Source organism: Narcine bancroftii, chromosome 4 (genome assembly GCF_036971445.1).
Source record: "Narcine bancroftii isolate sNarBan1 chromosome 4, sNarBan1.hap1, whole genome shotgun sequence".
NCBI lineage: Eukaryota > Metazoa > Chordata > Chondrichthyes > Torpediniformes > Narcinidae > Narcine > Narcine bancroftii.
In genome coordinates this window covers 17,832,688-17,858,910 of record NC_091472.1, presented here as the reverse complement: position 1 = coordinate 17,858,910, position 26,223 = coordinate 17,832,688, and the positions used below count along the sequence as shown (strand labels likewise).

At 47.5% G+C, this 26,223-nt stretch overlaps 1 protein-coding gene across 1 annotated transcript in view; it reads left to right on the top strand.

Annotated features, from left to right (window-relative positions):
- The window catches only part of smyd3 (SET and MYND domain containing 3), a 949,011-nt gene that overhangs the window by 753,128 nt on the left and 169,660 nt on the right, over positions 1-26,223 (top strand). Inside the window, exon 6 of the mRNA XM_069930861.1 lies at positions 13,755-13,822. Coding sequence (XP_069786962.1) covers positions 13,755-13,822 — 68 coding nt within the window. The remainder of the gene's footprint in view (positions 1-13,754; positions 13,823-26,223) is intronic.

Genomic DNA, 26,223 nt, shown 5'->3' with positions numbered 1-26,223 from the left:
TTCTTTCGTTCACAGTCCATTTACATAATAATACTGAGAAATCAATCTGGACAACCCCCGTCATCTGTTAAAACACTGATGCTGAGATCTAACAGGATGTTCCTGGCCATAACACAAAGGCCATGTATAATGGTGGAAAATGGGGTGCTGAACTTACCATCTGAATTGATTTCCCATGTGCGTTCACGTTCAGTGCTGGCATCTCGTCATGGGGGAAATACTGCTGTCAGAAGTGTGTCCATCTCACTGTGGGGATACTGTTGTCAGACATGTGTCCATCTCACTGAGGGGATACTGCTGTCTGAGGTGTGTCCATCTCACTGTGGGGATACTGTTGTCAGACATGTGTCCATCTCACTGAGGGGTTACTGCTGTCTGAGGTGTGTCCATCTCTCTGTGGGGATACTGCTGTCTGACGTGTGTCCACCTCACTGCGGGGATACTGTTGTCTGACGTGTGTCCATCTCACTGCAGGGATACTGCTGTCTGAGGTGTGTCCATCTCACTGTGGGGATACTGCTGTCTGACGTGTGTCCACCTCACTGCGGGGATACTGTTGTCTGACGTGTGTCCATCACACTGCGGGGTTACTGCTGTCTGATGTGTGTCCATCTCACTGAGGGGATACTGTTGTCTGACGTGTGTCCATCACACTGCGGGGATACTGCTGTCTGAGGTGTGTCCATTTCACTGAGGGGATACTGTTGTCTGACGTGTGTCCATCACACTGCGGGGATACTGCTGTCTGACGTGTGTCCATCTCACTGAGGGGATACTGTTGTCTGACGTGTGTCCATCACACTGCGGGGTTACTGCTGTCTGAGGTGTGTCCATTTCACTGAGGGGATACTGTTGTCTGACGTGTGTCCATCACACTGCGGGGTTATTGCTGTCAGACGTATGTCCATCACACTGAGGGGATACTGTTGTCTGACGTGTGTCCATCACACTGCGGGGTTACTGCTGTCAGACGTGTGTCCATCTCACTGAGGGGATACTGTTGTCTGACGTGTGTCCATTAGACTGCGGGGATACTGATGTCAGACGTATGTCCATCACACTGAGGGGATACTGTTGTCTGTCGTGTGTCCATCACACTGCGGGGATACTGCTGTCTGAGGTGTGTCCATTTCACTGAGGGGATACTGTTGTCTGACGTGTGTCCATCACACTGCGGGGATACTGCTGTCTGACGTGTGTCCATCTCACTGAGGGGATACTGTTGTCTGACGTGTGTCCATCACACTGCGGGGTTACTGCTGTCTGAGGTGTGTCCATTTCACTGAGGGGATACTGTTGTCTGATGTGTGTCCATCACACTGCGGGGTTATTGCTGTCAGACGTATGTCCATCACACTGAGGGGATACTGTTGTCTGACGTGTGTCCATCACACTGCGGGGTTACTGCTGTCAGACGTGTGTCCATCTCACTGAGGGGATACTGTTGTCTGACGTGTGTCCATTAGACTGCGGGGATACTGATGTCAGACGTGTGTCCATCACACTGAGGGGATACTGTTGTCTGTCGTGTGTCCATCACACTGCGGGGTTACTGCTGTCAGACGTGTGTCCATCTCACTGAGGGGATACTGTTGTCTGTCGTGTGTCCATCACACTGCGGGGTTACCGCTGTCAGACGTGTGTCCATCTCACTGAGGGGATACTGTTGTCTGACGTGTGTCCATTAGACTGCGGGGATACTGATGTCAGACGTGTGTCCATCTCACTGAGGGGATACTGTTGTCTGACGTGTGTCCATTAGACTGCGGGGATACTGATGTCAGACGTGTGTCCATCACACTGAGGGGATACTGTTGTCTGTCGTGTGTCCATCACACTGCGGGGTTACTGCTGTCAGACGTGTGTCCATCTCACTGAGGGGATACTGTTGTCTGTCGTGTGTCCATCACACTGCGGGGTTACTGCTGTCAGACGTATGTCCATCACACTGAGGGGATACTGTTGTCTGTCGTGTGTCCATCACACTGCGGGGTTACTGCTGTCAGACGTGTGTCCATCTCACTGAGGGGATACTGTTGTCTGACGTGTGTCCATTAGACTGCGGGGATACTGATGTCAGACGTGTGTCCATCTCACTGAGGGGATACTGTTGTCTGACGTGTGTCCATTAGACTGCGGGGATACTGCTGTCTGTCGTGTGTCCATCTCACTGAAGGTATACTGCACTGTTAGAGGTTTTTTCCATCATACTGAGGGGATACTGCTGTCAGACATGTGTCCATCATACTGAGGGGATACTGCACTGTGTATCCATCGCACTGAGGTCATGAGCATTAAGTTGGGTTGCTTAACTAATTACTGATTGTTATTTGAAAGAAGAACAGTAATGTTTCTTTTCCCCTTAATCCCAGTCATAAATTGATTATAAAAACAGAAAATGCTTGGCACACTCCTCAGGTCAGGTGGCCTCTGTCACTGAGAAGCAGAATTACTGTTTCTGGTTGATGGTTCTTTATCTGACCTTGGGCAGAGAGCAAACAAATTAATCTTCAATTGTAAAATTGGTTATCCCGACGCATCGATTATGCATTTTTACCTCTCCTGTTTTAAATTAACTGCTTGACCTGCTGTTTTTCTCTAGCATTGTGTTTTTATTTCAACCTGCAGATTTTTGTGTTTTCCTAATAGGACAGAGGGTTGGGGTGATTTTGGGATGATAAGATGTTGATGCACCTTTCGGGTTGTGGGAATGATACAGAGTGCTGGAGAAAGTGAAAACACAAGGAAAGGAGCTTGTTAAACCATGAAGGGCCTCCCTCTACCCCAGCTCCAACAAAGAGTGTTCCACTTAATGTTCACACAATTTCCCTTTGTATCGATGCAGTCTGACCTGTTGACTATTTATGAAACGTCACAGATTTCCTACAATTTGCAGTCTTTTTTATTCGAAGACACTGGCCAAGTATCTGGGTCATTGCATTTAATTTGGTCGTCATGTTCTCTGCATTTCAAGAAAGCTTCTTTGCCTGTATTGTACCTTATGGCGCTCTTATTCTGAAGTAAAGGAGGTTCTTTAAATGCCAGCCACTCTTTCTTTTCATTATCTGTGTTCTGTTGTAAAATGAAGGGGAATTTTGTAATTGTGGCTTCATTGTGGCTTCAACAACCACTGTCTCTAATGTTTTGGAGCCAGTGTAATGCATCAGAAAAAAATCTGAACAACATTGGTATTTAATAAACTGCAAAAGCAGTGAGTGTAATCAAATTGCTTTGCAACACTCAGTAGCTTAAATATAATTTAGCTTTAGGGTTGCTGCATCACACCTCTGTCCCCTCTGGCTCTGTGGAAAGTGTCGTGAGACAGATCCATGTTTGGTGGCAGCTATTACTGTAAATGCAGGAGGATTCCAGGAGAGGGGTAGATGAATCCCAAATTGATAGACTAGAACTATAAACAAATGTTTTCATTATTTTAGCACTTGGTAAATATCTACTGCCGGTTGCTGTTATGTTGAATGTACACTCTGATTCATAGGTCTTCTGAATAAAACTAAAAAAAAATTCTACTGTAAAATTCAGTGGGGAATTCAGGTTCTATGGGAGCTCTATCAAGAGCGTACTGGCTGGCTGCATCACGGTGTGGAGAGAAATCAATCCAAAGGATGATAAGAGTGGCAGAGGGGATCACAGGAGTCTCCCCCCTCCTCCCCTCCCCTCCCCCATCGACATGAGCTACTGGGATCATTGTCTGAAAAGGGTGTGCAAAATCATTGAGGTCCCCTTCCACCCTGCACACAGCATCTTTGCGCTCTCGTCAGGGAAGAGATGCAGGAGGATCAGAGCCAGCACCTCCAGGCTGAGGAACAGCTTGTTCCCATGGGCAGTGAGAATGCTGAATGACCAAGGGGACTGCTCGCACTAACCGTCATATGTATTGTTTGTCTGTGTTATGTCTGGTTGTATGTCTGTGTATTTTGCACTTGAGGACTGGAGAACACTGTTTCGTCAGGTTGTACTTGTGCAATCAGATGACAACAAACTTGACTTGACTTTAGACAGAGAGTGGTTTGGATATGGAACTCATTGCTGAGAGAAACGCCATGAGAGGATTAGATATATACGAGAAACGAAGGAGTGAAACAGAAGGTTAGGAGAGGAGAAAATGCTTTAAGTTATAGATTACACTTTTGAAGTATAATTACTGTGCGTGTCTGCCTGACATCTGAATACATCTTTTGTTTTGGTCATTAGATCAACTTTGGTAGTGTGTTCACTCAATGTGTGTCTGCAACAAATTTCATATATGTGCCAACTTGGAATATCATCTGTCAGTGACAACTCAAAAGGATAAAATTGGATGAGGTAAAATCCCAGTGTAAGCAGTTTTTATATCCCAGTAAATCAAAGTGTTCCTTTCTCCCGACTTTGAATTTCATGGCATTTATATTTTCTTGAAAGACTATGCAAGCTTTGCTTGCGTTTATCAGTATTCCAAGAATTGTGTGATTCCAAATTATCATTAGGCGCAGGCTGATGTTCAGAGCCTTTCCCCAGCTCGCTCTCTCTCTTGCTCTTCCCTTTTCCCTCTGTCTCCTTTTACAGAGCCCAAATCATTTCTCACCTATCCTCATATTATATCCAATGAACACCTTTTATGGCCTGCACTCCATTCCCTGCCAGTCTTCAGACTTTATTCTGATGTCTTCCTTTTCTTTGCTTATACCTTAAAGAAGGGCTCAGGTCCAAATTGTTGGTGACATATCTTTATTAACCGTGGATGCTGCGAGACCACCTGAGTCACTCCAGTATTTCTGTATTTTTGCATCCGAATCCGAGGGAGAGTTTAGAAAGTTATGACACCTCAGCCAAAGGCCCTGGGATTCATCACAGATCTTCAAGCACAGATCTCTCACCACCTTCTCATTGGACTGATTGAAGGCTTGGTGATAAATGGGATTGCCGATCAGCATGGAAATAGTGGGCCGAAGTTGTCTCTAGAGCTCTTTAAATCTGACTCTGTTGAGTGTAACCTGGGGAAAATGGCTGTACATTTTCACTTATCAGTGATCATCAGTGAAGAGGGCTGGCATTTAGATGGTGCCTTTCACATCCCTTTTTGGTTAGCTCCCAATTGATTTACTTTTAGCATTTTCAAAGTGCAATGATTGCTGCAGGGTGTACAGCAGCCAATATGTAAAGCAAGTTCCCGGTGTAATTGTGAGCAGCCAATCTGTTGCAGTAGCATGGAATGAAGGGTTAATATTGACCAGGTCTTAGAAACAGTGTCAAGGGATCTTGATAAATCTGAGCATTGATGGAACGGATGGATCGTCCTCTGGGAGGACACCTGGATTTGCATGCTCTCTTCGTACTGCACTAGTGTGTCAGCACAGATTTTAAATACGGCATACCTTGATGAAGGTTCAAGCCCAAAACAATGGTTATGTATCTTTATCTTTGCTCTATAAAGTGTACTTTATAGAAAAATACTCCAAGAAAAATGCAGAGAACAAAACAAAGGACTCTACATCACCTTTGTTGACCTCACCAAAGCCTTCGACACCGTGAGCAGGAAAGGGCTTTGCCAAATACTAGAGCGCATCGCATGTCCCCCAAAGTTCCTCAACATGATTATCCAACTGCACGAAAACCAACAAGGTCGGGTCAGATACAGCAATGAGCTCTCTGAACCCTTCTCTATTAACAATGGCGTGAAGCAAGGCTGTGTTCTGGCACCAACCCTCTTTTCAATCTTCTTCAGCATGATGCTGAACCAAGCCATGAAAGACCCCAACAATGAAGACGCTGTTTACATCCGGTACCGCACGGATGGCAGTCTCTTCAATCTGAGGCGCCTGCAAGCTCACACCAAGACACAAGAGAAACTTGTCCGTGAACTACTCTTTGCAGACGATGCCGCTTTAGTTGCCCATTCAGAGCCAGCTCTTCAGCGCTTGACGTCCTGCTTTGCGGAAACTGCCAAAATGTTTGGCCTGGAAGTCAGCCTGAAGAAAACTGAGGTCCTCCATCAGCCAGCTCCCCACCATGATTACCAGCCCTCCCACATCTCCATCGGGCACACAAAACTCAAAACGGTCAACCAGTTTACCTATCTCGGCTGCACCATTTCATCAGATGCAAGGATCGACAATGAGATAGACAACAGACTCGCCAAGGCAAATAGCGCCTTTGGAAGACTACACAAAAGAGTCTGGAAAAACAACCAACTGAAAAACCTCACAAAGATAAGCGTATACAGAGCCGTTGTCATACCCACACTCCTGTTCGGCTCCGAATCATGGGTCCTCTACCGGCACCACCTATGGCTCCTAGAACGCTTCCACCAGCGTTGTCTCCGCTCCATCCTCAACATCCATTGGAGCGCTTACATCCCTAACATCGAAGTACTCGAGATGGCAGATGTCGACAGCATCGAGTCCACGCTGCTGAAGATCCAGCTGCGCTGGATGGGTCACGTCTCCAGAATGGAGGACCATCGCCTTCCCAAGATCGTGTTATATGGCGAGCTCTCCACTGGCCATTGTGACAGAGGTGCACCAAAAAAAAGGTACAAGGACTGCCTAAAGAAATCTCTTGGTGCCTGCCACATTGACCACCGCCAGTGGGCTGATATCGCCTCAAACCGTGCATCTTGGCGCCTCACAGTTTGGCGGGCAGCAACCTCCTTTGAAGAAGACTGCAGAGCCTACCTCACTGACAAAAGGCAAAGGAGGAAGAACCCAACACCCAACCCCAACCCACCAATTTTCCCCTGCAACCGCTGCAATCGTGTCTGCCTGTCCCGCATCGGACTTGTCAGCCACAAACGAGCCTGCAGCTGACGTGGACCTTTTACCCCCTCCATAAATCTTCGTCCGCGAAGCCAAGCCAAAGAAAAAAAAATAAAGTGTACTGTTTGGTCAGCTGAGTTTCACCAGCATTGTGTTTTTTCTTCAACCACGGTGTCTGCAGACTTTCATGCTTTACTTTAAACATGGGCTTTGTGAATTGCATTGGAAAATATCAGTTGCATTTAACAAGCTTTTTGATGCACAGCTGAGAAAAGCCGATCAATAGTGTTCCATACTCAGCCACGCTTTGCATCAGAGCGATGTATCAACACCCAGTCAGGGTGAGGTTGAGTTGTGCGATGAGCAGTGTTATTATGACAGCTGGTTTCGCATCCTGGCAGACAATCATCCCCAAGTATCACTTCCAGCAAATTTGTGCTGCGCTCCGCTCCATGTGCAGCCAAACAGTTCACATTCTGACATTCTGTTTACTTTCTTCTGATTGCTGCTTCAGACCACAGGCACAAGAGGTGTTTGTGTGTGTGTGTGTGTGTGCGTGTGTGTGTGTGTGTGTGTGTGTGTGTGTGTGTGTGTGTGTGTGTGTGTGTGTGTGTGAGAGAGAGAGAGAGAGAGAGGGAAGATGGAAAAAGAGTGAAAGACAGAGGAAGGGAAAGAGAGAGGGAGAAAGATAGAGAGAAAGAGAAAGTGGGCTGTGTATGAGATACAAATGCGTATGAAGTGTGTGTGTGTGCACGTGTGTGTGTGTGTGCGTGTGTGTGTGTGTGTGTGTGTGTGTGTGTGTGTGTGTGTGTGTGTGTGTGTGGTCCTGAAGCTTGTCAACCAAATTAAGCAGTTTGCGATGGCCAAGTAAGCTTTTGTTTAATTTGGATCATCACTTCCCTTTATTGGATGAACTGGGAGTTTGCTTTCTCCTTCCACCATCCAAAGAAACCCGGTCATTTATTTTTATTCCACTAACAATCTGGAAAGCTTCATTTATCCCATGGATTCCGCTGAAGCTTTAAACATGTCATTGAATGAGTGTGTTAACTTTGTGTTTGTGAAGAAGAACACTCTAATGGTTTTGGGAATCAGATTTACCCAGCCTCGGTGAACTTTCATTCATTGCATGTGGGCCTCACCAGCAAGGACAGTGTTTACTTCCAACCCCTCCTCGAAGGTGGTTCTTGAACCCACTGCAGCTGAGGTTAATGGTGCTGTCCTCATGCATCAGGGAAGGAGTTCTAGGATTTTATGTGAAAATGAGAGCAGGAGTAGACCACCCAGCCCCACAGGCCTGACCTGCCTTTCAAACTGAGCATGACTGATCTGGCCCAGATCCCAGCTTTTTTGTCAGTTCCCCAGAGCTCTCATTCCCCACCCTTTCAAATACGCTTCAACCTCCAGAGGTGGCCATTACAAAGGAGGAAATGGTCATAGGTTACCATGTATTACCATATAATATAAATAATGTATGCCCGTGCGCGTGCGCCGCGTGTGTGTGTGTGTGTGTGTGTGTGTGTGTGTGTGTGTGTGTGTGTGTGTGTATATGTGTATGTGTGTGTATGTGTGTGTGTGTATATGTGTGTGTGTGTGTATATGTGTGTGTGTGTATGTGTGTGTATATGTGTGTGTGTATATGTGTGTGTGTATGTGTGTATATGTGTGTGTGTATGTGTGTGTGTGTGTATATGTGTGTGTGTGTGTGTGTGTGTGTGTGTGTGTGAGAGAGAGAGAGAGAAAGAGAGAGAGAGAGAGAGTGACCTATGACCATGCCCTCCTTTGGAATGGCCACCTACAGTTTAGAACCCTCTGGGATAAAGTATTTCAGAATTAAACATTGGGAAGGGTTAGAAGGTGCAGGGGAATGGTGAGAAAGATGACGAGAGGCTGTACTTGGATTGGCCTTCCAAAGGCACAGTGCAAGGTCAATCACCCACCATGCCCTGTCGCCTTAATCAACCCATGAGCACAGATCAAGATAATCTCCATCTGGCATTGGTCGTGTATTTTGGCTTTGTCTGCAAGCTAATTGGTCACTGCTCATGCATATCTGCAGGGAGGGCAGCTGCTGTTTGATGGTGGTGGAATGGCTTTGGCTGTGGATAAAGCATTTTGTCAGCGAGGACCACATGAATTTTAGCATAATACACCAACGCGCTGGAGTAATTCAGCAGGTCGCGCAGCATCCATAGAGCCCTTCCTCTCAGGAATAAGGGAAAAAAAACAGGGTAGACACCAGAATAAAAAGGTGGGGAGGGGGGAGGGAGGAGGAGAGGAGGGAAGAAAGGGAAGGGGCACAGGCTAACAGGTAGGAGGTCATAGGTAGATAAAGGTGGGAGGGTAGAAGAGAAAAGGTGCTGAGAGGTGATGGGAGAGGGCAGAGGACGAAGAAGGGTAGCTCTCTGCTAGATGGAGGGAGGGAAGAGGGTACAGAGCTGGAACAAAGGAAATAGAGAGATAGTGAAAGAGAGAGACATGGGGGAGGGGGCTAATGGAAATTGGAGGTCAATATTAATGCCATCTGATTATAGAGTGCCCAGACGGATTTCCTCGGATGGTGTTCCTCCAATGGCCTCAATTTGGCAGCACATGAGGCCATTGACAAACGTGCCAGTGTGACAGTGGTGTTTGGAATTAAATCAAAATTCAGCATCATTTCCAACTAGGGCAGCACGGTTGGCATAGCGGTTAGTGCAACGCCTTTACAGCACCAGCGATCGGGTCTTGGGTTCGAATCCCGCACTGCCTATATGGAGTTGGTACATTCTTCCTGTGTCTGTGTGGGTTTTCCCCGGGGGCTCCGGTTTCCTCCCACCGTGGTGTAAGTTAATTGGGTGTAATTGGGCGGCAGGGGTGAAAAGGCCTGTTTCCGTGCTGTTTTTCTAAATTTAAAAATAAATTAATAATAATTAACCAAGATACTGATGGCAACGGATAATGATGTTCTGGCGTATCCGCTAACTAGAAAACTGAATGCTCTCCCTCCCTTTAAAATTGACAAATTGGGCCATTATCAAATACCTGTGACATGGAGACTGAATTGTCTTGGGATGAGTTGGGGTATGCGATTTGTACAGGTTGCTTTGTGTGGTCAAACTGTCCTTTACGTTGTTAATAACTTGATCCATATCTGTAGGACCTTTAACCTCACAATGGGTTGTACTAGAGCGCTATCAAGCCACACATAGTCAGGGAAAGTGACCTAAACTTTAGCCAAAGGAGTAAAAACACGATGAAATGCTGGAGGAATTCAGCCGGTCTTTTCAACATCTATAGGAGACAAAGATATATTGCTGATGTCTCAGGCCTGAGCCCTTCTTCAAAGAATAGGCAGATTGAGCGAAAAACAGGAAATCTCAGAATTCAGACAATGCTGGCTGGGGGATGAATCCAGGCCAACAAAAGGTGATCATTGGATATGATAAGGGGAGAGGTGAGAATTTATTATATCTGTGCAAAAGGAGGCAGGGAAAAGGGAGAGAGACTGAGCTGGGGGAAGGCGACCGAGGAAAATGGGGGAGTGGTGTTGATGAAAGCCAGAGAAGTTGATTTTAATGCCATCTGGTTGGAGGGAGCCCAGTCAGAAGATGAGGTGTTGTTCCTCCAATTTGCGGATGGTCTCAGTCTGGCAGTGCATGAGACCACGGACAGACATGTTAGTGAGGGAGGGAATGGGTGGCCACTGGGAGATCAACGTCATTGCAGTAGACAGAGCCAATGTGCTCAACAAAGCGATCTCCCAGTCTGTACCCAGTCTCGCTGATGTAGAGGAGACCACAACGGGAACACTGGATGCAATCGATGACCCCAACAGATTCACAAATAAAATGTTGCTTCACTTGGAAGGACTGTTTGGGGCCCCAAATAGTGGTGAGGAAGGAGGTGTGGGCACATGGTCACAGAGGTAGGTACCAAGGAAACGATGGGTGGGGAGGGAGTAGTGGACAAGGGAGTTACAGAAGGAGCGGTCCCTGCGGAAGGGGGAGAGTGGAGGAGGAAAGGGCAATATGTATCTACTGGTGAGTTCATGAAGTATGTAGCAGAAATGGTGGAGGACGATGTGTTGAATGTGGAGGCTGGTGGTGGGGGGGGGGGTTAGATGAGGACAAGAGGAATCCTGTCTTTGTTGTGCGTGGGGGCAGAGGGGGCCAGGGCAGATGCTCAGGTAATGGAGGATATGAGGGTGAGCGCCAAGTTGATGGTGGTAGAGGGAAAGTCACGTTGTTCAAAGGAGGAGGACATCTCTCATGATCTGGCTTGGAAGCCCTCATTCTGGGTGCAGATGCAACAGAGACGGAGGAATTGAGAGGATGGAAGAGAATCCTTATAGGGGAGAGGAACAGATGAGGGTCATGAAGGAGGAGAGAGAGGTGTGGAGATTTTTTTTTGAGGGTTTAAGATTAGATTCCAAGCTGAGCCAGAGTCCAGTCAATCCATTCATACTGAGCAGGATCCATCAGGAGTTACAAAATTATTACCAGTATTGTAACTACAGGATGGTGGTCATGGCACTCTCGGGCTGCAGGCTGTTGGCAACGTGGTTGAATGACCCGCACAGTCTGTGGCAGGGACGTATCTACGCAAAATAACCCCCATGGCAGGGGTCGCCAATGTGTCAAAATAAATAGTGACAAAGAGGTCTCACAGGAGTTAGCCTTGTGGCCGCCATGTTGTATTTGGCATTGTATAAGTGAGTGTGAACGCTAGGACGAGGAAGGAGGACAAGTGTACCAAGCGTAGAAGAAACAAGTGTGTGTTCCTTGTATGTGGAGGCTGGTGGTGGAGGGGGAGCTCCCTTTAAGTGGTGGTCCCCCTCCCCTTCAATTGGCACCCCAGACATGTGCCATGCCTGCCATACCCTAGATACACCCGTAGACTCTGCGGGTTCCAGGAGACTGACTCATGGAGGCCAGTTGTCGGGGCCAGAATTCGAGAGAGTGATGGGGCCCGGGAAGGGGGGGTGGTTCTGGAAGGGCCTCCTGATTGTATTGGAGTTTTTGATCTGTATCTCGCGTTGCCGATTGTTTGAGCTAGAATCTGTGTGACTGCAGAGGCTGCAGGAGCACTGGAGGCGAATCCACGGACACTCGGCATCTCTGGGGGGACTCTCTTTTGCTTCTCTTTCTCCTATTGTTATTGACGCCAGGCATTGTTAGGGTGGCTTGGTTAGGGTAGTTGTTAGTGCAACGCTGGGAAGGTGCCAGCAAATGGTATTTAAATCTGGTGCTGTCTGTAAGGAGTTTGTACTTTTTCTGCGTGGGTTTCCTCCCATTGTTTAGGTGGGGGAGTAGGCCAATTGGGTGTAATTGGGCGATACGGACTCGTGGGCCGAAAGGGCCTGTTACTGTGCTGTATGTCTCCATTTAAAATGCTCATGGCGACTATTTGTTTGCCTTACAGCAGACGAAAGATGAAGTATATCATGTATATTACATTTTTATGTATTATGTACCTGACAATGAAAGGAACCTTTGAATAAGTAAGTCAGAGTGATGATCCTGGACATCTGTCAAGAGTGGAAGTGCTTTTCTTTCTCGTGCGAGTGACCTATTTATCTGCGGTTAATGTTTGTTTTATATCGTGTGGGTAGAACATAGAATCAATTGTTCAGTCTCACTTAAATGTACTTGTTGCTCTGTGGATGATGCTTTCTTATTGCGAATTGGTCATGGTTGAGAGGGAAACGTGTTATTGGAATAAATTTGTGATTCCATTCCCAGCAACTGAGCTTTTGCAATTTTAAAATTAATATGAATTCAAAAGTAAAGTGGATGCAGCTGCTGTGAACATGAAATAAAAGCGGAAAATACTGGCAACTCTTAGCACACCAGTTTGTAGCTCTAGGGGGGAGATACAGCAGTGACTTACAACATCCCGAAGGCACTACCCAAGGCATAGCCATGCTACATGTCAGGAGTGTGATGGTATCCTTTCAACTTGCCTGGACAAGTGTCGCCTCAACAGATGTCAATGTCCAGTCTGATCTGGAGAATGTGGTACCTCATCCACCAGCCGAAACGTTCAGTCCCCCTCCTCCTGGGCACTGTGACCGTACTGTGTGCACCATCTACAAAATGCACTGCCGTTACTTGGCCAGGCTTCTCCGAGAGAGCTCCCAAACCCGTGACATCTACCACCAAATAATATCACTGTATCACCGGCATCTCACTGATAAGCAGTTTCACAGGCCACTTGTACCTCAGTTGTTCATGTCACTGCCTCTCCAGTAAACCATCTGCACCTTCTCAACCAAACATAGCCCAGAACATGGCACACCTCTCTGTCTCTCCCCATTGTACCACAGCTTCCCTACCTTGACTCAGCTTCTTCCCTGCACCACACCATGGTTCTCTTGTCCAACTGCAAACTCGCCCTGCAAAGCACCCTCTTATATCCTGCCAGACACCGCAGCAACCCATTTCTTATCATTAAAAAATATTTTTTAAACACACAGCACAGCATCAGGCAATTTTGGCCCATGAGTCCATACCACCCAATTTACACCCCATTAATCTATACCCCTGGTACGTTTTGAACAGTGGGAGGAAACCAGAGCCCTGGGGGAAACCCCACACAGACAGCTCGGGATTCAAACCCCAGACCCGATCGCTGACTCTACACCAACTGGGCTGCCCAATTCTAATTAAATAATAAAACCTGGAACACATTTAAGAAATGTCCCACAATCATGCAACTTCTCGTCACATAATTTGCTTGGCCACTCTGATCCCCAAGGACTGGGTGGGTCTAGAAAGAATAATAGTTAGGCACAGGTTAGAAGGGCCAAATGGTCTACAGTGCTATGAAATGTAAAATTATTCTGCTCCAAACACAGAACAAGTCCAGTGACGATCATCTTTGCTGTGTGTGTGGCTGTGAAATGTTGGATAGGTATATCTGAGAATCTAACAGAGCAGATACCCCACACACGCAGCAAGCTGCACCAGCAGGTGACTTGGGACATTGAGTAATGCACAATCTCCCTTCTTGTTTACACAGGTGATGTGCAATTGTTTCACCATCAGCGATGGCGAGATGCAGGAAGTTGGCATCGGACTCTATCCCAGGTACAGAGAGGACCGTGAGTAAGACTTGTAGCACGTATTGGAGGTATACAAGTCAGGAGGGGCTCAGTTAATGTGAGCAGTCACAAAGAAGGACCCAAAGGGCAGTAGGTATATGGAATGACATGCCAAAGGAAGCTATAGAATTGGTTACTATTTTGATTGCAGATTTACAGGTATGAAGAGTTCAGAAAGATATGAGACAATGCTGGCGAATGGGACTTCCCAGAATGCCAACTTGGTCAGCATAGACTAGTATGTCTGAAGGGTGAGAGTTTTTATGACTCTGGAAGAGTCTAAAACCAGGAGCCGTAGGTTTATAGCAACTGGGAAAGATTTAAAAAGGACGTGAGAGAAAACGTTTCCACACAAAGGCTGGAACCAGCTGCAGAGGACGTGGTAATGACATGTAGATCACATTTGGACAGGTGCCCCAACAGGAAAGGTTGAGAGGGATACGACCCCAACACAAGCAAGCTCAGTCGGGTATCTTGCTTGGCATGGACACCTGGGCCGAAGCCCTGCTGCCGTACGGTCCAACTCCGTGGTGCACTCTGTCCGGCAGGCACAGTTACTGAGCTTTCACTTTTATTGTGCTCTCTTTCAAAACATTACACTTGTTGGATTGGGACGTGCATATCGTGGTGGCCATGTAACTGAGAACCTGCAGCCTCACCACCCTTCCTCAGCCTTTTGAGACAGAAAGTTGTTTTATAAATGCAAGTTACCCTCACCTGCCAGTGACTCACCCATTCTCGCAATTGCCAGCATTTAATGCCGTTCAGTGCATCAGGTCGTTGGTACCTCTGCCCTAACACGATGTGAACAATGAACCACAGACACCAGCACACTCACTCTTCTTTTTGCACTAATTTATTTATTTATGAAATATAATTTGCACCTGTCATGGTGCCTCAAAACAACAAATTTCGTGGCATGTTCATGACGATTAAATTCTGATCCTGATGTGTTTGTCCAACCCCACCAACTGAAAGGAGGCTAGATAATATAATCTAGGATGTATCCAACTCGGGAGGGAGGGGATTCATAAGGATGTGGCCATAACTGGGCAACCTGTGTGAGATAGAGAGGCTGGGTTGACCAGGATGCTTTCCCGATTCAGAGGAGGGGCTGACCGTACATGGTTTACAAAATCACGAGGGGCATGGATAGCTTCTGTAACTCAAAAGCATATGTTGATAGAGGAAAGACTTAAAAGGGGATCTTATGTCTGCTGATCCCCTAAACCAAAAGGAACCTGGTAAGTCTTGCAGAGTTCTGGAGTAACTACTTTACTGGTTTGCAATTGCATGCTTAAAAAGGCCTGCCCAGTACCAGGGTCCTTAGCACTCCAGTGGGCGGAAGTGATGCCAACATCCAGGCCGCAGCTTTACCCCACGCTGAGCCTCTCTGTATGCCACAAGCTGCTGGCGCTGGTTCGCTTGTGCAGGTGAGTTGGCACGTGACACCCAACCCCCCCCAGAACCAGCAATGGGAGGTGCAGGAACTGTAACTTGTATACAGTGTTTGGCGTGGTCAGCCTCATCTCCTAGCAGGTGGTGTAATGACTGGTCGTTAATTGTCCAGGTGAGCCAGTTTGAGACGATTGATGGTGAATGTTCCCTCTAGCCCCCAATGTCAAAAACACAGGTGGTCCCATTGTGTCACACTACACTGAAGGGTCCTTCATATGGCCGTTGTAGGGGCAGTGTTGTGTGCTCCTCTGCGGATGAACACATACTCACTTTGCTGCAGGTTGTCAGATACAAAGTGCTGCTCTGTGGTGGGATGGTGGAACTGGAGCCAGTGCCCCTAGACTCTCCTTGAGCTTGGTGAGCACCTTTGTCGGTGTGTCTCCTTGGCTGTGGGGTGCAGGCATGAACTCGCCAGACAGTGTGAGCAGTGAACTATAAAGCAACTCGGCCAATGACACAGCTAGGTCTTCTTTGGGTGCTGTGCGGATGCCCAACAGCACCCAGGGGAGCTCATCTACCCACCTGGGTCCTTGGAATCATGCCATCAGAGCTGATTTTAGGTGCCTGTAGAAACATTCCATCAAGCCATTTGAATGGGGGTGGCAAGTAGTTGTTCAGTGTAGCTGGGTTCCCAGGAGCTGTACCATTGCAGACCATATGGTTGAGGTGAACTCCACACCTCTTTCTAAAGTGATGTGGGTGGAGAGTCTGAACCTCGCCACTCAAGTTGTGATCAGGGTCCTGGCATGTCTCTGTTGTCGTCTCACTGAATGGAATAGCTTCCTGCCACCTCGTGAATCTGTCCAACATTGTAAATATGTACCTCACCCCTCTTGAAATAGGTAGTGGGCCAACGATGTCCAGGCGCACATGCTCGAACCTCCTGTGCGTTAGCAGTGGTGCCTTCATGTGTCTCTGGACCTTGGAGGTTTGGCAATGTGTGCATGTCCTGGCCCAGTGTCCAACCTGTTTGCATAAGCCATGCCACATGAACTGCTCCACGATTAGCTGGATGGTCGCCTGGATGGAAGGGTGGGCCAACTCATGTAAGGCGTTGAACATTCAGCACCTCCAGGCAGCCAGTACGATGGGCCGTGATTGCTCTGTGGAAGTGTTGCGGAGAAGTATTTTTACCTCAAGGCCCAATGGATATGTCTTCGAGACATAGGCTGGTGAACACGGTTTGGTATGTCCGTATTTTGCTGTCCTCCTCCTGTGCTTGTGCTAGTGCTATGTAATCCACTCCTGAGGCTGGGGCTTGCACCGAGTGGGTGGATGTTCTTGACAATATATCTGCCACCACATTTTTCTTCCCCGAGACATGAATTCGGACATGTAGGACAGGTGGTGCTGTTGGCAGGCTGACCAAGGGATAGACGCTTTGATGATACAAAGGTGAGGGGCTTGTGATCTGTGAAGATCGTGAACTCTCTCCCTTCTAGGAAATACCTGAAGTGCAGAATCGCCAGGTTGAGGGCTAGTAGCTCCCTGTTGAATGTGCTGTACTCAACTTCCGGGGGCCACAGGTGTCGGCTGACGAAAGTGAGTGGCTTCCATTGTCTTTCTATTAATTCTTTGAATACACCGCCAACTGCGTTTTGGAAACATCCATGGTGAAGGTCCATCTGGGGGTGGACCAGGTGCATGGCGTTGACTAGCTCATCTTTGGCCTGGTCGAATGCAAACTTCTTTGGCTTTGACAGACATCAAACCAAAAAGTGGGCACATAATTTGGGCCGCTGAGGGAATGAACTGGTGGTAGAAGTTAACCATCCCAACACCGTTTTGAGTCTGGTAAATTGACAAATGACCTCCACTTTCCCGGCAGGGGAACAGCTCTGTGATGGTCGATCCAGTGTCCCAAGAAATTGATGGTGGACAAGCCAAACTGGAACTTGGTGAGGCTGACCGCCAGTCTGCAGTCACTGAGGCAGCAGCAGAGGAGGAGCAGATGGGTCAGATGCTCTTGGCGGGAGCGGATGGTCTCCGGGATATCATCCAGGTAGATGAATAGAAAGTCCAAGTCACGCCCCACCGTGTTCATGAGGCGCTGGCAGGTCTGCACTGCATTTTTAAGGCCAAATGGTGTTCTCGGGAATTCAAACAGGCCAAATGGGGTTATATTGGCCACCTTTGGGACATCCTTGGGATGGAGTGGGATCTGGTGATACCCACCCATCAGTCTATCTTGGAAAAGATGTGTACCCTGTGCATGTTGGCTGTGAAATCCTGGATGTGCGGGACTGGGCATCTATCGGAGATGGTTGTATCATGCAGCCTCCTGTGGTCACCAAACACCTTCTATCCTCCTGTGGACTTCGGCACCATATGGAGCAGGGAAGTCCATGGGCTGTGCGAGTGCCGCACAATTCCCATTCTCTCCATCTTGTTAAACTCTTCTCTCGTGAGCCGGAGCTTGTCTGGCAGTAGTCTGTATGGGGATATGGTGTGTCACACCAGGTTTGGGGGCTGCCATGAAAAACTGCGACATGATGATAGAAGGGAACGCTGATAACACCCTGGCAAACTCCTTGTCTGAGCATGTGATGGAGTAGAGATGAGGTGCTGCCAACTTGGCCTCCCCAGTGGGAAAGGCTTGGAAAGTCTAAGTGTTGACCAGCCTCTATCCCTTCAGGTCCATCAGTAACTGGGCGCATGGAGGAAGTCTGCCCCAGCAATGGCGAGGACACTGTGGCCAGTGTGAACATCCACATGAATTGGCAGGAACCAAATTGCAAGGGGGCAGTCCATTTGCTGTAAGTGCAGAGGGTGCTGACGTGAGCTCTGGACCGGCCTCTCTAGTTCTGATATCTTGGCTCGAGGAGAGCAGGACACTGATTTTGGCTTCAGTGGAATCTATGCCCAGAGTGCCTGTCCCAGATGTACAGGAGGCTATTACAATGGTCAGTTGCCATAGCCACCTGACCTTTATGTTTCCCTGAAACGAGCTTGGCGGTTGGCATCAGTGGGCCCCGGATCCCCGTCTTTGATGGTAAAAGCACCAAGATTCAGAAATGATGTCATTGCTCGGTGCGGGTGTTGCAGGTTTAACTGATAGGGTGAAGTGTGGGAAGGCCTTTGGGTGTGACTCAGCACTCATTCCAACACTGGCCCTGCTGTCTTGTTTGGTGAGCCACAAAACATCTGCATGAGCGGACACTTTTCATGGGTGGGAGAAATCCTCATTTGCTAGTAGGAGGTGGATGTCCTCCATCATCTGTTAGTGCCAGCGTGTCTCTCATTAGGGCTGATGGCACCTGGTCACCTAGGCCATCCATCCATAGCAACTGTGCTGCCTGTTCATGGCATGAGAGGCTGAATGTGCAGACTAACAGGGCCTTGAGTGCCTCATACCTGCCAGCCTCCAGAGGCTGCTATAGAAAGTCCATTTCGCGGCCTGCTATTTCCTGGTCGAATGCAGCCACCACATTGTAATATCGGGTCTCATCTGAGACAATGTTCCTGACCTGGAACTGGGCCTCTCCCTGCTGGAACCAGATGAGGGGCTGAGTGATCCAGAAAGTCGGCAGTTTCAGTGAAACTGCATTTTGAAAAGATGAGTCATTTGTGTTGTCTAATTCTGCTGGAGTTGTTTGCGTCGGGTCCAAATGCATTTGGACCATCTAGGTCACCAATGTGGCTGTTAAGCCACTAAGCGAGGAATATGCTGAATCCTGCAGAGTTCTGGAGTAACTGACTTTACTGGTTTGAAATCGGGTGCTTAAAGAGGCCTGTCTGGTCCCAGAGTCCTTCACGCCCCAGTGGGGCGGAAATGACGCCAACTTCCAGGCCGTGGCTTTGCCCTGTGCTGAGCATCTCCGTGGATGCCGCTGGCTGCGGACTTAACTGCGGCTGCTGGCGCTGGTTCGCTTGTCATGCGGGTGAGCCGCTACAGTCTCAGGAGCAAGTTTTCCACACAGTGGGTAGTGGGTATATGGAATGAGCTGACAGAAGAAGCACTAGATAGAGGAAGGTTTAAAAGACATTTGGGCAGGTACTCTGATGATGAAAATTCATAGATTTGAATATCAGGCAAATACAGTAAAACCCCTGATATCTGGAATTCAAGCAAGTGGCAGCCTCGAGCAACTGACAAAAAGATCACGGTTAATAAATAGTTGAACAAATCAGGTTTAAAATTGGCACACATTGCCTTTAGTTTGTCAATCACTCAGCATGCAATATCAAGCAACCAGAAAATTCATTTCAGCATGGACCAATCCCCATAGCTGCCGGGTACCAGGGGTTTTACTGTATCGGCAAATGGAACTTGGTCAGGTTGGAACTTCGTGGTTCCTACAGATAATTCACATCAGCATGGGCCTGTTTCTGAGCTGTATAACTCTATGGCACTGTTTGAAAGCCAAAAATGGCCATGGAAGGTAGGGATGGTTTCTCGCAAGAATACAGTAGTTTAATTGGCACTTGCAGAACACCTCTTAATGTAGGTAAGTGGCGAATCTAAGGAGAATTGTTGTGAGAGAGAATAATTTGCAGAATGTAATAAAGTAAGGAGAGGAATGGGACTAATGGGGTTGTTCCGCTGAGAGCCGGCAAAGATCCGATTGGTGGAATCGCCTCCTTCTGCCCCAGCCCGAGTAAGAACAGACGAGTGGGACCAGCCAGATTGCTCTTCGAAAGTCTCTAGAGACTGGACAGATTGAGTGAGCATCATGTCTTATGCTCTGAACCTGCTCATGAATTCAAAGACGCTATTAACTGATAACACATTGCAGAAGAAGAACTGAAGTAGAGTGAGTGCTGGTGAGGTGGGAATGATTAGCCTTGTCATCGAGGCAGCATTGATTGACTAGTGTCAAGGTGCCCTGGTGAAACTGAAGCCCACGACATCAAGGGGTAAACTCTCCAGTGCTGTAATTATTCTGGCAGAAGGGATGATGATTGTGGTTGCTCCAGATAATTCACATCTGTTCCTTCTGGAATTCCTCAAGCCAGCATCCGAAGTCTAACCATTTTCAGCTGCTTCACCAGACTTAGGAGCAGAAATAGGCTATTCAGCCCATCAAGTCTGCCCCACTGATCCATTTCCCACTCAGCCCCCACTGTCCGGCCTTCTCCCCAGAACCCTTGATGCCCTGGCAAATCAAAAACCTATCAATCTCTGCCTTAAATACACCCAATGACCTGGCCTCCACAACCGCCTGTGACAACAAATTCTCACCACCCTCTAGTTGAAGAAATTCCTCCACATCTCTGTTCTAAGAGGACGCACTTCAATCCTGAAGTCGAGCCCTCTTCCACCATGGGAAATAACATCTTGACATCTACTCCGTCCATGTTATTTCAATGAGATTCCCCCTTCATTCTCCTAAATTCCAATGAGTAGAGGCCAAAAGCTATCAAATGCTCTTCATATGATAACCCTTTCTTTCCTGGAATCATCCTTTTGAACCTCCTTTGAACCTTTTCCAACGTCAGGACATCCTATCTCAAATGAGGAGCCAAAAACTGCTCACAATTCTCCAAGCGATGTCTCACTAGTGCCTTACAAAGCTTCAACATCACATGAGCATAATAAAGCGAGCATCGGGCTACCTCACTGGCGATTGCACAGTGTTCAATTCTGATTTCAACTTCTTTGCCAATGAAGCAGTCCATGCCCTTGTGTAGCAAGATCTGGGAAATGTTCAGACTTGGAGTGATAAATGACAAGTAGTACTTGTGCCACGAAAGTCCCCAGCAATGGCTATCTCTGATGAGGGAGTTTAACCATCTACCCTTGAGTTTGCCTTTGCTGTGCCCTCCATATCGATGCCCCAGGAGTCATCACTGACCAGAAAATCAGGAGTTTGCAGAGGTTTGGTCTGACATTGAAAACTGGCAAATTTCTACAGAGGTCTGGTGGAAAGTGTGCTGACCAGCTGCATCACAGTCTGGTGTGGGGATACCAATATCCCTGATTATAAATCCCTGCAGAAGGTAGTGGACACAGCCCAGTACATCACAGGCAAAACCCTTCCCACCATCGAGAATATATACAGGAAATGCCACCGTCGGAGGATCCACACCACCCAGCACCCACTCTGTTCTCTTTGCTACTATCAGGAAAGAGTTGTCGGTGCCACAAGACTCGCTCCTCCAGGTTCAGGAACAGCTGCTCCCCCTCCACCATCAGACTCCTCAATAACAAACTCAATCAGGGACTCTTTTAAGGACACTTACTTGTGAACTTTGATTTTTTTTTCTCTTGGTATTTTGTTTACATTTCTTTATTTGTTTACATGAGTACATTGAGTACATTTTTTAATTTCACTGCCAATAAGTGGTAATTCTGCCTCGCCCACAGGAAAAAGAATCTCAGGGTTGTAAGTGATGCACTCTGACAATAAATCTGAAACTAGCCCATTCACATAAATACTATTGGCTACATGAGCAGGTCAATGACTGATTATCAGGCAGTAAAAGACTCATGTCCTGACAGCCCAAGGCCACACCTTTATCCGCAAGGCTTAAATTAGATGTATGGTGAAATACTCTGCACTCGTCTGGATGAGTGTGGGTGCCAAGAACTCACTAGAGCACAAGCACAGGTGGGGCAGTGGCACTGCAGGAATTGCAGATGTCTGACAGCTCCAGCAGTCTGGGTTTGATCCTGACCTCTGACTGCGTTGACTTGTCCCAGGTTTTCCGGATTCCTCCCATATCCTAAAGACATGTTGGTTGCTATTTGAATTGGTAACAATAAATTACCCGTGGAGTAGGTGACTGGTGGGTGAAATCATGGGCGAGAATGAAAGCATAGATGTGGGGAAGTGGCGGGATCGATCTGAGAGCCAGCATGGATTCAGTGGGCCAAAAGATCTCATCAAAGATCCACTTTCTAAAGGAAATATGAAAATTAGAAGCCTGACATCATCCAGGACAAGCATCCTGCGTAAATGGCACTCAACCAACTGCACTAACCACGGCCAGTGCCAATGGGGGCATTCGCGGGCATTGCCTCCCCCCAAATGAATTATTGTGCCCCCACCCACTAGTGTCACTAGGCTCCACGTGATATAAGCAGCGCATTATGTCAGAGGGTCAAGCGTGATGGCGGCTCACAGAGGAGGTTCATGGCAGGTAGGCACAACGCATCCCCCCCTCCCCGCTGAGCTAGCTTTCGAATGGCAAATTATGCCCGCCCCACCGTGGTTAATCTAATGCCCTCCGATTAGACTTGTTCTGACGCCAACTCTGGCACTAACCATTCATTCCCTCCACTATCACTAAGTCATCTACAAAATGCTCTGCTGTTATTCACCCAAGTTACTCCAGCAGCACCTTCTGAACCACCAAGTTCCTCCACCAGGCACCAGGAAGGATCAGGCCAGCAAGTGTATAGGAACACCACTGGTGTGTGTGTGTGTGTGTGTGTGTGTGTGTGTGTGTGTGTGTGTGTGTGTGTGTGTGTGTGTGTGTGTGTGTGTGTGTGTGTGTGTGTGTGTGTGTGTGTGTGTGTGTGTGTGAGAGAGGTACTCATGGGTAGGGGAGCAAAAAGGAGTAAAGAATTTGTTTGAATGAGATGCTGAAGTGTCTGCCATCTAGACCCAGCAATCCCCTGGAGTAGGGAAGTTGCCTCTTAGAACATTGACATTTTACTGTTTTGGGGAATTTGCTACAGGTAACTTGCTGGCTGCACTTCCACCAACACAGCATAGATCATCTTTAAAATAGTCCATTGGCTGCAAAACATGTTGGAGCATCTCGGGGCTCCATAAGATGCAATTTAAATAATTTATTTTTAATAATACAGCACAGTAAATGGCCCTTTCAGCCCATCAAACGTGTGGTGCCCAATTAGACCCAATTAACCTACCAACCCCATACATCTTTGCAGGGTGGGAAGAAACTGGATCTCCCTGGGAAAACCTGTGGTTGTCACGGGGATTACTCCTTATAGCCAGTGCTGGATTTAAACCCAGGTTACAGGAGTAATCACAGCGTAGACCGACCTTCCACTGAATTAGCTGCGGCTAAGCAACTAACACCCAGCAGTGAGAGGGTTAAGATTGTACACAGTGTCTGCAGACCTTCATGTTTCACTAACATTAGCCAGGTTTTGTGAACCTCAGTCATCATCAGTTCCAGCAGGGAGCATCCATTGTCAGCTAATTTTGCGCAGGTAGACTGGGTGGAATGTCAATGTGATGCAGCATTGATCTGCAGAAGGCACACTGTGCACATTGCGCTTATCTGCCTCACCCAGTATAGAGTTTGCAGCCTCACTCATTCACGGGGAAATATCCTGATACAAATGTGTGCAGTCCAATTTGGCAGTCATGCACCCTTATTGTCGAAGTGTTCCTGTCATGACTTAAGTTGGAAGAACACTCTCTCCTTCTCGAGGCACATCACTGCACGCTGAAGTCCTTTGTTATCGAAGCTATTATGTAAAAAAGGAGAGGGAATTTGTATTTATACAGCCGTCCTAATGAATTCAGCAGTGCTAAGCTTCAGTTAAATGGATTACATGGATTTTACTGTTTAGGGTTTAGATAATTAATGGGTGCTCTCAGTATTAATTGACAAAATATAATATGCCATTTGTAACCTCCACTCACAAGGGATGTGCCCTGTATTTTGAAGTGACTTGCATATGAATGTGGTGCCAGGAAGTGAGAAGGTTACTGAAATGAAGCAAGGTTCAGTCATCGCCAGCTTGCTGTTCATATGGGCAGGCACTGTGCGGACTGTAAACACTGTGGTTTTCCATCCCTTTCTCCCCCCACCATATTGTGACCATTTAAATAAGTCTTCTTCTTAAGCAGATCCTTGGGGTAATTTTCCCTTCTCCACCCCTCTCTGCCTTCCGTAGGGACTACTCCTTCCGTGTTTCCCTTGTGCACTCATTCCTCCCCACCTACTGCGCCCACCCCCTCGCCCCCCTCCACCCCAGCACCTTTCCCTGTGGCCGCAGGAGGTGCAATACTTGCATCCACACCTCCTCCCAAAAAGGCCTTTGAAGTGAAGCAACACTTCACTTGTTCATCCACATGACTGAAGTGGGAGGAAACCAGAGCCCCCGGGGAAAACCCATACAGCATCCGGTGCTCCCTTTGTGGCCTTCTCTACATTGGAGAAACCGGTCGCAGATTGGGAGATCGCTTCGCCTGAGCACCTTCGCTTGTCCGTTACAAAAGAGACCTCCCAGAAGCCAACTGTTTCAATTCGAAGTCACACTCCCACACTCACATGTCTGTCAATGGCGTTATGTACTATCCCACTCTGACCACCCGTAGACTGGAGGAGAAACCTTATTTTTCATCTGGGCCCTCTCCAGCCAGATGGCATTAACATCAATTTCTCTGCTTTCTGCTAACCTGCTTGCCTTTTTTCCCCTCCTCCCTCCACCCACCGATCCATCCTTCCTCCCCTGTCACTGCTGTCCCCTCCCTCCTATTATCTTCTGCCTTTGCTCACCCTCCCCCCGCCATCGTTTTGATTGGTTGCTTGCCGATATTCTTCCATTCCTTGATGAAGGGCTCAAGCCCGAAACGTCGGTTATGATTTTTATCTTTGTTTCATATGTCCAGCTGAGTTTCTCCAGCACTTTGTGCTTTGACTTAATTCCACTTCATTTATGTGGGTTGCTGAAGAGATTTGCTCAGGATTCACAGGGTGAGTCAGGAGGCTTTTCAGACGCTGTGTACACCTTCCACTGTTTACGCATGGCCTCCTGATGTTTCTGTGCATAAGAACACAAGAAAATAGGAGCAGGAGTAGGCCGCTCAGCCCTTCAAGCTTATCCTGCCATTCTCTATGGTGACACGTTTAGTGTAACGGTTAATGTGTAATAATGCCAGCGATCTGGACTGGGGTAAGCGGTTTGTAGGTTCTCTCCATGTCTATATGGGTTTTCCCTGGGTGCTCTGGTTTCCTCCCACCCTTCAAAATGTACCAAGAGTTATAGGTCAATTGGTTGAAAGGGCCTGTTACTGTGCTGTAGGTTTAAGTTTAAATTCAACATGATCTGTACTAACCTTAACTTCTCTACTGCTCCAGTTCCCCATAGCCCTCAATTCCTCAATCTTTCAGATATTTATCCATCCCTAACTTTAATAGATCGAATGATGTGATCTCTACCATCCTTGCATGCAGAGAATTCCAGAAATTCCCCATCCTCAGAGAGAAGAAATTTCCACATGCTGTTTTTAACTGACTGGCCCCATATGTTGCAGGCATGTCCCAAGTGGTGTGTGTGTGTGTGTGTGAGAGAGAGGTACACATGGGTAGGGGAGTAAAAAGGAAAAAGGAGAGGAGGAGAAGGAAGGGAGTGAGGGAGAAATGAGTAAAGAGTTTGTTTGAATGAGATGCTGAAGTGTGTGCCAGTGAAAGTTAAACCAGTGGTGAAGGCAAGAAATCATAGAGCATGGAACAGGCCCTTTGGCCCAACTCATTAATACTGACCAACTTGGCATTCTGGGGTGGTCCCATTTGCCTGCATTTTGGCCCGTTTCCTTCTAAATTCTTTTTATCTATATTCCTATTCAAAGGTCATTCTGTGCTGGCACAATACAGGCAGTGGTCAATTTTGTGATGGGGTCCTTTTTCATTGGTTCCCAAGGTATGGAAAAAAATTCATGATTTACAGGCAGTGCTGTGGAAGAGCCAGGTTGTCAGAGGTCTATTGAACTCAGATATTTAATGTAAGGCCTGGCCTGTGGGATCGGAGCTCTACCTCCAAATGCATACAGATACATACTGTGTTGAGCTGTCAGTCCCCGCCGTGCTTAGTCTGCCTTACTGACATTGGACGTGTATTATCTCTACCACTAAAGACACTCCCCTTGGGTATAACTGTGTATGCACCCTTTCATGGTTGACTTCCATTCCAGTGGCTCCAGGATGAATTTTTTTAGCACTTTTCTTCTTCTTATTGGTGGGAGTATTCTTTGCCCTACTTGGTTTAGTGAAGCACAGTAGCTG